At 49.3% G+C, this 12,680-nt stretch overlaps 1 protein-coding gene across 1 annotated transcript in view; it reads right to left on the reverse strand.

The window, feature by feature from the left end:
• Positions 1–766: 766 nt before the first annotated feature.
• Positions 767–12,680, reverse strand: part of LOC309549259 (uncharacterized protein) — a 49,810-nt gene continuing 37,896 nt past the window's right edge. Inside the window, exons 3-4 of the mRNA XM_082249391.1 lie at positions 7,465–7,611; positions 767–840 (exon numbers count right to left, since the gene is read on the reverse strand). Coding sequence (XP_082105517.1) covers positions 836–840; positions 7,465–7,611 — 152 coding nt within the window. The 3' untranslated portion in view covers positions 767–835. The remainder of the gene's footprint in view (positions 841–7,464; positions 7,612–12,680) is intronic.

Below are 12,680 nucleotides of genomic sequence, written 5' to 3' on the forward strand. Positions count from 1 at the left end.
GCGGAGCGGCCGTGTGAAAGAAGCCTAAATGTGAGGGGTGTACTCACTTTTGTGAGATGCTGTAAATATCCTTTATTGTTCCCTTAGACATAAATGATCAATTAACCCTTACAGCATGGGCACAGTAAGGGATAATTTTTTATTTGCCTGGAGTTGGGCAATTTTTCGAAGGCAGTAAGATTCGCATTTTGGACAGTGAGGACAACTAGTTTGCATAAAACATGAAAAAAGCCATCTACGTCAACAATCCCTTATTTAGGGTTGGGAGCCTTTGACACCATTGTCATCTTTATGTGATGCCATTTTAACATCTCTACCATGGCGATTTGACAATAAACACCTTCAGCTATGTAACTCAAATGGTTAACACTAGTTCCAGACTTCATGGCACTGTGGAATGGAGTACATAATCAGAACAAGGTGAGGTTCATAAACTTTCACACCTCCCATGTTCTTGTTCCATAAACATCTGCCTTGACGCATTCTGTGCTGATTGGATGAAGGTGTTGGGATTACTCTGTGTGGTTGGGGTATGTTCCTGACTTTGGTTACGGCTGAGAACGCCACCAACTGCGAAAAATCTCCAACATTACAGAATACGACCAGTTACATGGGAGTAACTACTATTAGGTATATTATCCCCTGGATTAATGAGGACATTCATAGATATAGAAACCACGCAAATCATCATGGTGAAGATTGGAACGATCATTTATTAATCATTGATTTTAGTCATTATTAGTCATTAACAGGATGATGTCCCCGCGAGAGGAAATAATTAACGCCATTCTCATCAACTGGAACATCTTGTGAATTGTCCCGTCCTGCTGTGACTTCACTCTGAATGAGGAGACAATGAAGGAGACATGAGCCATATAATCCCAACACATTACCAGTCAATATGTCACATAGAAGCATTATTACATGAAAAATGGACACATTGTATTTCCGGTTTGGGTAGACACTACTAGGTTGAATGGTCCTCCAGCTTCTTATATGAGTATTTCCTTCTAGAGCTGTGAGACCTTCTCACTGTATCTTGAAGGAGCACCCAATGGCCAAAGAAATGAAAGTTTTAGGTAGGTTTAAAAGGCATTTATTGAAAGTATCAACATGTATATCAATCCAATGCATTTTGAGGGAAAGGACTCTCCCTTCTTCGGGGCTGCTGCATACTATTAGGTGGGAATAATTTCCAAATGGGATATATTCATTGCAAAATTTTAGAAAGCAGGCAAACAGAGTGTTGGCTATATTTGAATAGACGCATCAATCCTTCCCATCTAATAGCATGCAGCAACAACCCTAAAAAAAGGGGGAGTCCTTTCCCCCGAAACAAGTTTGCTTGATGTACATGTCACTACTTTCAATAAACGCCTTTTAAAGTGATATATAAGGCAGTTTTTCTTTCTAACAATAGGAAAAATCCCATCACCCATCCTCTGGAACTCTCTACCTCAAGCTGTCTGGCTATCTCCTACTCTAGCTGGCTTCAGGCAATCCCTGAAAACTCATCTCTTCAAGGAAGCCTATCACGCCTCCAACTAACCTTTTTACCACTTCCATCAGCTCATTCCCCACAGTCACAACCTTTTGTACCACCTGCCCCACCCCATTAGATTGTAAGCTCTTCTGAGCAGGCCCTCTTAATCCTTGTTTTATTGTATTGTAGCTGTATTGTCTCCCTTTTATATTGTAAAGTCCTGCATAAACCGTTGGCGCTATATAAATCCTAACAACAACAATAATATGGCGCTCTGCTAGTGTGGACAGAACTGCAATATATATGCAATGTATAATTGGACAACTGTTGAGGATAAAGTGGGTAGTGGAGGAATCCAGGATAGTTTCTATCTAGCTATATAAATCCTATATAATAATAATCACATACTTACCTGCTCTGTGTAGTAGTTTTGCACAGAGCAGCCCCAATCCACTTCTTCTCGGGTGCCCTGCTGGCATTTCTGGCCCCTTCCTCTTGTCTACTACTGCCATAGCAAGCAGCTTGCTACAGGGTTACCCGAGCAGGCTTGCTCCCGAGCCACTGCCCTGTGTGTCCATTTGCACACAGAGTGTGGCTCAGCCCCACCCCCACTCTCTCCTCATTGGCTCACTTGCTGTGGCTGACAGTAGCAGGAGCCAATAGCTCCCACTGCTACCTTGCCAATGAGGAGGGAGAGACCCGGGAGAGCTGAGGCTCCCATGCACAGTGCTGGAGGAAGACCGGGCTCAGGTAAGCATTTTTGGGGCTGCTGCACACAGAAGGTTTTTTTACCTTCATGCATAAAAATGCATTAAAATAAAAAAAAACTCCGGCGGTAAGGAGAGGAGGGAAGCCGGCAATACTGCCGGGGTAGGGGAAGCACACAGGGTGGCCTGGCAGGTGAAAACCTATGGTGCACAGGAGGTTTGATCAGTGTGGCAGGGGGGAGTGGGCCGGGGGGGGGGGGGTCAATTACTGGAACCAATTCCCCGTATGGCTCTCTCTGCAGAAGCTGAAAGCTAGTGGGAGGAAGGAGAGAAGAAGCCAGGTTTTATCTGCTGCAGAGAGAGTCATACAGGCAGGGCCGGAGTGGGACTCATTTTCAGCCCTGGAGTTTCATGCCTTAGACCGGCCCACTTTAGTTCACGACTGACTATATTAAAATAATGTAATTAAAACCTTAGAATATAAGTTTGCAATGGCTGTGGGCATGGTACAGGAGAATCAAAAAAATGAAGAGATTTCCAGTCACAACTTACCAACCAGCCAGCGACCAACCAAATTGACCTGTCTAACAGTATGCGTTTAAAACAGGGGTTTGGTTGCAGACATTTGCAAATACATGCGTAAGCTGCAGGCCCCGACAAGGCACCCTAGGATCTGCAGTCCCTAACTCTACAATTTAAAGAGTCTCTACAATGGGAGCACATGCATTTAATGGGATAGATGGAGGACAGGTGACTAGAGGGAGCCCACCCCTCCTTGAAGGCGCAGGGTCACATTGAACACCCAGCACATCGCACAATAGCGGCAAAGGTGTCAATGCGTTGCCTGGCTCAATATAGATATCAATAATACACCCCTCCTTAAAGGCGCAGGGTCACATTGAACACCCAGCACATCGCACAATAGCGGCAAAGGTGACAATGCGTTGCCTGGCTCAATATATATATCAATAATACAAAAAGTGGTCACCGCCTCCACCTATAACTGGTCTTAGTGGTAAGGAGCACTGGAAGGGCGGACGCAGATCAAAAAAACAAAGAGATTTCCAGTCACAACTTACCAACCGAATTGACCTGTCTAATAGTATGCGTTAAAAGCAGGGGTTTGGTTTCACACTCCAGTCACCTGTCCTCCATCTATCCCATTAAATGCATGTGCTCTCATTGTAGAGACTCTTAAAATTGTAGAGTTAGGGACTGCAGATCACAGGGTGCCTTGTCGGGGGCCTGCAGCTTACGCATGTATTTGCAAATGTGTGCAACCAAACCCCTGTTTTTAACGCATACTGTTAGACAGGTAAATTTGGTTGGTAAGTTGTGACTGGAAATCTCTTTGTTTTTTTGATCTGCGTCCGCCCTTCCAGTGCTCCTTACTAAGACCAGTTATACATGGTACAGGAGAATGCAGGGCTGTGGGCATTGTACAGGAGAATGCAGGGATGCGGGCATGGTACAGGAGAATGCAGGGCTGCGGACATGGTACAGGAGAATGCAGGGCTGCGGGCATGGTACAGGAGAATGCAGGGCTGCGGGCATGGTACAGGAGAATGCAGGGCTCTGGGCATGGTACAGGAGACTGCAGGGCTGCGGGCATGGTACAGGAGAATGCAGTGCTGCGGGCATTGTACAGGAGAATGCAGGGCTGTGGGCATTGCATAGGAGAATGCAGGGCTGTGGGCATGATACAGGAGAATTCAGGGCTGCGGGCATGGTACAGGAGAATGCAGGGCTGCGGGCATGGTACAGGAGAATGCAGGGCTGCGGGCATGGTACAGGAGAATGCAGGGCTCTGGGCATGGTACAGGAGACTGCAGGGCTGCGGGCATGGTACAGGAGAATGCAGTGCTGCGGGCATTGTACAGGAGAATGCAGGGCTGTGGGCATTGCATAGGAGAATGCAGGGCTGTGGGCATGATACAGGAGAATTCAGGGCTGCGGGCATGGTACAGGAGAATGCAGGGCTGCGGGCATGGTACAGGAGAATGCAGGGCTATGGGCATTGTACAGGAGAATGCACGGCTGTGGGCATGGTACAGGAGAATGCAGGGCTGCAGGCATGGTACAGGAGAATGCAGGGCTGCGGGCATGGTACAGGAGAATGCAGGGCTGTGGGCATGGTACAGGAGAATGCAGTGCTGTGGGCATTGTACAGGAGATTGCGGGGCTGCGGACATGGTATAGGAGGATGCGTGGCTGCGGACACGGTACAGGAGAATGCGGGGCGGCGGGCATGGTACAGGAGAATGTGGGGCTGCGGGCATGGTACAGGAGAATGCGGGGCAGCGGGCATGGTATAGGAGAATGCGGGGCTGCGGGCATGGTACAGGAGAATGCGGGGTGGCGGGCATGGTACAGGAGAATGCGGGGCGGCGGGCATGGTACAGGAGAATGCGGGGCTGTGGACATGGTACAGGAGAATGTGGGGCGGCGGGCATGGTACAGGAGAATGCGGGGCGGCAGGCATGGTACAGGAGATGCAGTGCTGTGGGCATTTTACAGGTGTACCATGCTCGCAGCACTGCATCTCTTGTAGTATGCCTGCAGGCCCGCATAATGGCAGGCAGTGGAGGAGTCTCACCTGTTCCTGAGGCCATATATATTTAAAATGGGCGCCGCCCGGTGCCAACTCGTCATTGCGCATGTGCCGCCGCCGCTCGGGAAAGCTCGTATACATTCGCCCATTCTCGGGAATAGCCGAACGTGTGCGGCCTTTACCGAGTGGCGGCGGTGGCGCATGCGCGGTGACATGTTGGCGCCAGGCGGCGCCGTTTTTAAATCCTAAGGCAACCCAATGGAACAGCCCCTGGATCGACCGGCCCACCGGGAGAAGTCCTGGTGCTCCCGATTGGCCAATCCGGGCCTGCATACAGGGACCAGTTTCAGTAATTACACCCCCCCACGCTGATCACCCTCCCTGCCCACATTGAATTCACCTTGCTGCTTGGGCCCCCGTGCTGACCAGGGCCCCGTAAAGGAGGACTGGTGGTACCCCCTTATCTACGACCCTGACTTTAGCTGGTGTCTCTGCTTCTCCTTCAAAGCTCCTCCACCAGTAGGGATATTCCCTTAAAGTAGTTTGTCTTTGCTCCTCCCAAGACCATAGCAAGGGTGTAATCCAGTCACAGTTTGACTCCTAATAAATTGTCTTAAGCCTGGTACACAATATACATTTTTGTTGTTCAACCCAGTGGGCTGAAGGAAATAAACTGAAGATCTCAGGAGAAGCCGTTGTACTAACAATCCAATGTTAATACAGCGATCTCCCCTGCTGTGATATTGTTTTCTGACAGCGGAACGCCCCCCACCAGAACACATCAGTCAGCCCCGGGAGCCCTGATTGGGTGCCGATCGGCAGACCTGTTTCGGTCATGCCCTTTTGACAGAAGCAAGCTATATGTCCTGCTTCTGTCGGATCGGCTGCCGTACACACAGGCCAAATGTCGGCTGAACCAGCTGATGCTGCCCGATATTTGTCCCTTTATTCTACATTATGAAGAATCCGTTAGGGGAGGGTGGCACCTTTATTTGGCTTTCTATTGGCCAAGGGAGTTACAGTGCCTTGAAAAAGTATTTATACCCCTTGAAAGTTTCCACATTTTGTTATGTTACAACCAAAAAACATAAATGTATTTTATTGGGATTTTATGTGATAGACCGACACAAAGTGGCACATGGAGTGAAGTGGAAGGAAAATGATAAATGATACAAATAAATATGTGAAAATTGTGGCGTGCATTTGTATTCAGCCCCCTTTCCTCTAATACCCCTAACTAAAATCTAGCGGAACCAATTGCATGGCGTGGGGTGACGTCAGCACGCCGCGACCCTGACGTCTGACGTGCTGACGTCACACCTTCACATTTGGGTGAGATCTGGTCTGTACTGGGCCAATTATAATTTTATCACAGTCATCCACTTACCGTAGGGTTCCTGGCAATTAAAAGAACAGCCTGTGTCACAGCACTTCATTGTCCCGAGACAATCCGAGTCTAAGTCACAGCTCCTGGGGATGGGGGGCGTACATGCTACAAGGGTGTTAACTACGGGACATGTGCCCGGTTTCACCTCTGCAAGGAAAAACACATTTATCATTAGCTGCATTTATTATTATTATTATTTACACAGCGCTTTACAGATATATTGTACATTCACATCAGTCCCTGCCCCCAAGGAGCTTACAATCTAAGGTCCCTAAGGGCTCTTTCACACTATCCGCTCCATTGGCGGACTCAGTTTTTCTCAGCGGGGGATCGATCCGCCGATCTGCCGCTGAGCAGGAGAATGACCGTCGGTCCGTTCTCATCCGATCCCAGCCGATCCGATCCGCTGGACGGATGGAAAATAGGGTTTCCATCCGTCCAGATTTGACGGATCGGATGTCAGTGGACATGTCTCCGCTGACATCCGATGCCCCATAGGGATGCATGGGGGGACAGTTCAGATCCGCCAAAAAAACTGACAGGCGGATCTGAATGGTTCGCCTGTGTGAAAGGGGCCTTACTCACATTCATACATACACCAGCATTAACTGTCTGTACTGACAATGGGGAACGCTCAGAGAGTTTCTTTGTAGCTGTCATGTGACATTTTCAGAGTCTTTATTTTGGTGACACTTCCAGATCAGAAAATTACTTCACTACCAGATCAATGTTTATAAACAATGTTACTTTGTATCTCTCTATCTCCCGTCTGATCAATGTTTATAAACAATGTTACTTTGTATCTCTCTATCTCCCGTCTGATCAATGTTTATAAACAATGTTACATTGTATCTCTCTATCTCCTGTCTGATCAATGTTTATAAGCAACATTTATCTTACATCTGAACAATGTTTATAAACACTGTGACATGTCCTTTTTTTAAAGCAGCATCCTCTAAAGCTGCTGTATTTACACAGGAACTCCCAGCTGTCATTTTGACAGCCATAAGTAGAAAATGAGATGGGGGAACAGCAGTGGGGAAGAAGGACAGGGCGTACTACACACACCGTGTTTACTTTGATGAGATTAGTAGTACTCAGTGTATACAACTGGATGAAGACTTTTACAAAGCTGCTAAAAGCTTGACGAAAGCTCTACAAATGCTTTGTAAAACCTTGCTGTACACATTGTTCTCATACAAGCTGCACTGGAAGTAGGAAAGGGAGGATCTGATTATTGGCTCCTAGGGGCAATACCGACAGTTCCACCTTCACATTTGGGTGAGATCTGGTCTGTACTGGGCCAATTGTTATTTTATCACAGTCATCCACTTACCGTAGGGTTCCCGGCAATTAAAAGAACAGCCTGTGTCACAGCACTTCATTGTCCCGAGACAATCCGAGTCTACGTCACAGCTCCTGGGGATGGGGGGCGTACATGCTACAAGGGTGTTAACTACGGTACAGGTGCCCGGTTTCACCACTGCAAGGAAAACACACATTTATCATTAGCTGCATTTATTATTATTATTATTATAGGTACTTATATTAACTATTATTGAACACCTTAGGACCTCATTCCTGCTGAATACTTTTGGACCTTAGCCCTACTGAACTCTTTTGGTCCTCAACACTACTGAACACTGTCACGATTACCCATGCCCACGGCGACAGGACGTGGTTCCATGACTGGGGAGTGTAAGGGAATAGGCCTCGCAGTTACTTTTGCTGGGTGCAGGAATGGGACCTGATGGTAAAAATTCCATGCAAATTTGAAATCGCATGTGCTATACAAGTGGCAAAAATTGGGCTTTTGCAGAAGGTGGGGCCTGAACACCGTAACTAAGGCCTTGCAGTTACTCTTGCTGGGGTGCAGGAATGGGACCTGCTGGTAAGAATTCCATGCAAATTTGAAATCACATGTGCTATACAAGTGCCAAAAATGGGGCCTTTGCTGAAGGTGGTGCCTGAACACCGTAACTAAGGCCTTGCAGTTACTCTTGCTGGGTGCCGAAACGGGACCTGCTGGTAAGAATTCCATGAAAATTTGAAATTGCATGTGCTATACAAGTGCCAAAAATTTGGCCTTTGCGGTAGGTGTTGCCTGAACACCGTAACTTTTGGACCTTAGCCCTACTGAACTCTTTTGGTCCTCAACACTACTGAACACTGTCACGATTACCCATGCCCACGGCGACAGGACGTGGTTCCGTGACTGGGGAGTATAAGCGAATAGGCCTCGCAGTTACTCTTGCTGGGTGCAGGAACATGACTTGCTGGTAAGAATTCCATGCAAACTTAAAGTCGCATGTGCTACACAGGTGCCAAAAATTGGGCCTTTGGTGTTGGTGGTGCCTGAACACCGTAACCCCTCACAGTTAGCAGGGCACAGGGACACGGCCTGCTGTTAAAAATGACATACGACATTTAAATTGTATGCACCTGTCATACAAGTGCAGAAAAAATTGGCCTTGGGGGTTGGTAGTGACTTTTGGACAGCCTGCAGAGGATGTACTATGTCGACTGTGACCACCACTTTTCACAATGGACACAGAGGCTGCTTGCCCTCTTTTTGTGGCCTGTGAGCGTCGGCCTCTCCTTGTCAGCCTTTCGGACATGATGTTGATATACAGTAGATCATAATAGGGTATACGCAACTGACCAATAGATACTCAATGACCTAATATGATGTAATCGATAGCCCTATAGATGAGCTGTGGTGGTTATAGATGTACGCAAGTGACGGGATTATCAATACTCTCACTGATATCTGATGTAATCTATAATCCTAAAGATGGATGATCTGTGATCCCTACAGAAAGATCCACAACTGAACAAAGGTTACTGTGGCTGTTTTCTGCAGTGATCTATATTCCTACAGGTCTATGAATAATTTAGGGCAAAGCTATCCTACTCTTACATTTATGTTACAAACACCTTTGGACTTCAACCCTGCTGAACACTTTTTGGACCTCAACCCTATTTAACACATTTGGACCTCAACTCTACGTAACTCCTTTGGACCTCAACACTACTGAAATTCTTTGGACCTCAACACCACTGAACACTTTTGGACCTCAACCCTACTGAACACGTTTGGACCTCAACCAGTGGCGGCTGGTGAAGTTTTAGGATGGTGGGGCGCAAGACCCCGCCCTTCCATTTGACCCCTCCCATTTCTCAGAAGCCTCACCCCTTATAGACTCCACCCATTTTGTCCCTGTATTTTGCTTGCGTAAACAAATTCTCCCAATATATCACATATGAAGGGGTCCATCAGTACTAGTATATCTCATAATAGGGAGCAGGGGCCCTATTATGGGATATACTGTGAGAGACACCCTATTATTGGATACACTAAATGAGAGTGGCACAAACCCCACAGTACAGACCCCCCTAGCACAAACCCCACAGTACAGGCCCCCCTAGCACAAACCCCACAGTACGGGCCCCCTAGCACAAACCCCACAGTACAGGCCCCCTAGCACAAACCCCACAGTACAGACCCCCTAGCACTAATCCCACAGTACAGACCCCCTAGCACTAATCCCACAGTACAAACCCCCTAGCACAAACCCCACAGTACAGGCCCCCTAGCACAAACCCCACAGTACAGACTCCCTAGCACTAATCCAACAGTGCAGACCCCCTAGCACAAACCCCACAGTACAGGCCCCCTAGCACAAACCACACAGTACAGACCCCCTAGCACTAGTCCCACAGTACAGACCCCCTACCACATACCCCACAGTACAGGCCCCCTAGCACAAACCCCACAGTACGGGCCCCCTAGCACAAACCCCACAGTACAGGCCCCCTAGCACAAACCCCACAGTACAGACCCCCTAGCACTAATCCCACAGTACAGACCCCCTAGCACTAATCCCACAGTACAAACCCCCTAGCACAAACCCCAGAGTACAGGCCCCCTAGCACAAACCCCACAGTACAGACTCCCTAGCACAAACCTCACAGTACAGGCCCCCTAGCACAAACCCCACAGTACAGGCCCCCTAGCACAAACCACACAGTACAGACCCCCATAGCACTTGTCCCATAGTACAGACCCCCTACCACATACCCCACAGTACAGGCCCCCTAGCACAAACCCCACATTACAGACCCCCTAGCACTAATCAAACAGTGCAGGCCCCTAGCACAAACCCCACAGTACAGGCCCCTAGCACAAACCCCACAGTACAGCCCCCCTAGCACAAACCCCACAGTACAGGCCCCTAGCACAAACCCCACAGTACAGACCCCCCTAGCACAAACCCCACAGTACAGGCCCCCTAGCACAAACCTCACAGTACAGGCCCCCTAGCACAAACCCCACAGTACAGACCCCCTAGCACTAATCCCACAGTACAAACCCCCTAGCACAAACCCCACAGTACAGACTCCCTAGCACTAATCCAACAGTGCAGACCCCCTAGCACAAACCCCACAGTACAGGCCCCCTAGCACAAACCCCACAGTACAGGCCCCCTAGCACTAATCCCCCAGTACAGACCCCCTAGCACTAATCCAACAGTGCAGGCCCCCTAACACAAACCCCACAGTACAGGCCCCCTAGCACTAATCCCACAGAACAGGCCCCCTAGCACAAACCCCACAGTACAGGCCCCCTAGCACAAACCCCACATTACAGACCCCCTAGCACTAATCAAACAGTGCAGGCCCCCTAGCACAAACCCCACAGTACAGGCCCCCTAGCACAAACCCCACAGTACAGGCCCCCTAGCACAAACCCCACAGTACAGACCCCCGAGAACAAACCCCACAGTACAGGCCCCCTAGCACTAATCCCACAGTACAGGCCCCCTAGCACAAACCCCACAGTACAGATCCCCTAGCACTAATCCAACAGTGCAGACTCCCTAGCATAAACCCCACAGTACAGGCCCCCTAGCACAAACCCCACAGTACAGGCCCCCTAGCACTAATCCCACAGTACAGACCCCCTAGCACTAATCCCTTAGTACAGACCCCCTAGCACTAATCCCTCAGTACAGACCCCCTAGCACTAATCCCTCAGTACAGACCCCCTAGCACTAATCCCACAGTACATACCCCCTAGCACTAATCCCTCAGTACAGACCCCCTAGCACTAACCCCTCAGTACAGACCCCCTAGCACAAATCCCACTTAGCATAGCACTTTACCTGTGTACAATGTAATTGGCCTGGCCTGCACTGTCTTATATTGTGCACACTCACTGCTAAGCAGGCTGCTGGCCTGGCACTATATATTTATTAATAGTAAATGGCACACAGTGGCCTGGTATAAGATGGTATAAAACTCAGTAAAATAATTAAAACAGAAAGTTAATATTCCGAAGAGGAGTAATTGTCCTATGAAAAGCAATGCCATTTAAAAAGTAAAATAATTTAGAGCCTGCAAACTGAATTCTCATAAATTAGTAAAGGTCTGCACATGAAGTAACTCCAACACAGATATATACTGTACACAGGCTGTTAATATTTATAGGCCACAGATACCCTGTGTATGTAGGCCTTAGACATGACCAGCTTGCCGTGCCCCCCCATCATCAATGCAGTGACCACCAGCTTGCCGTGCCCCCCATCATCAATGCAGTGACCTGACCACCAGCTTGCCGTGCCCACTATCATCAATGCAGTGACCTGACCACCAGCTTGCCGTGCCCCCCATCATCAATGCAGTAACCTGACCACCAGCTTGCCGCGCCTCCCATCATCAATGCAGTGACCTGACCACCAGCTTGCCGTGCCCCCCATCATCAATGCAGTGACCTGACCACCAGCTTGTCGTGCCCCCCATCATCAATGCAGTGACCTGACCACCAGCTTGCCGTGCCCCCCATCATCAATGCAGTGACCTAACCACCAGCTTGCCGTGCCCCCATCATCAATGCAGTGACCTGACCACCAGCTTGCCGTGCCCCCCATCATCAATGCAGTGACCACCTGACCACCAGCTTGCCGTGCCCCCCATCATCAATGCAGTGACCACCTGACCACCAGCATGCCGTGCCCCCCATCATCAATGCAGTGACCTGACCACCAGCTTGCCGTGCCCCCCATCATCAATGCAGTGACCTGACCACCAGCTTGCCGGGCCCCTCATCATCAATGCAGTGACCTGACCACCAGCTTGCCGTGCCCCCCATCATCAATGCAGTGACCATCTGACCACCAGCTTGCCGTGCCCCCCATCATCAATGCAGTGACCACCTTACCACCAGCTTGCCGTGCCCCCATCATCAATGGCAATGCAGTCAGTCTCAGTGAGTCCACCAGCTTGTCTGCCGTGCCCCCCCCCACCCCCCCATCAATGCGGAGACCAGCATGCGTGCGTGCCCCCTTCAAAGCTGACAGTGAGTGTCAGTGTCAGTGACATGATGATGATGATGATGACAGACAGTGTGTTGGGCTGTTGGCCGGGCGGGTCCCCCCCTGAGGCATCACGAACTTACCTCACTCAAAATCACGGATGGACCGGATGGTGACCTGCGTGTTGCTGCTGAGTCGATTACTCAGCTCACAGCCTCACATAGTAGTAAGTAGAAGT

Source organism: Pelophylax lessonae, assembly GCF_965119305.1.
Source record: "Pelophylax lessonae genome assembly, chromosome: 3".
Classification (NCBI taxonomy): Eukaryota; Metazoa; Chordata; class Amphibia; order Anura; family Ranidae; genus Pelophylax; species Pelophylax lessonae.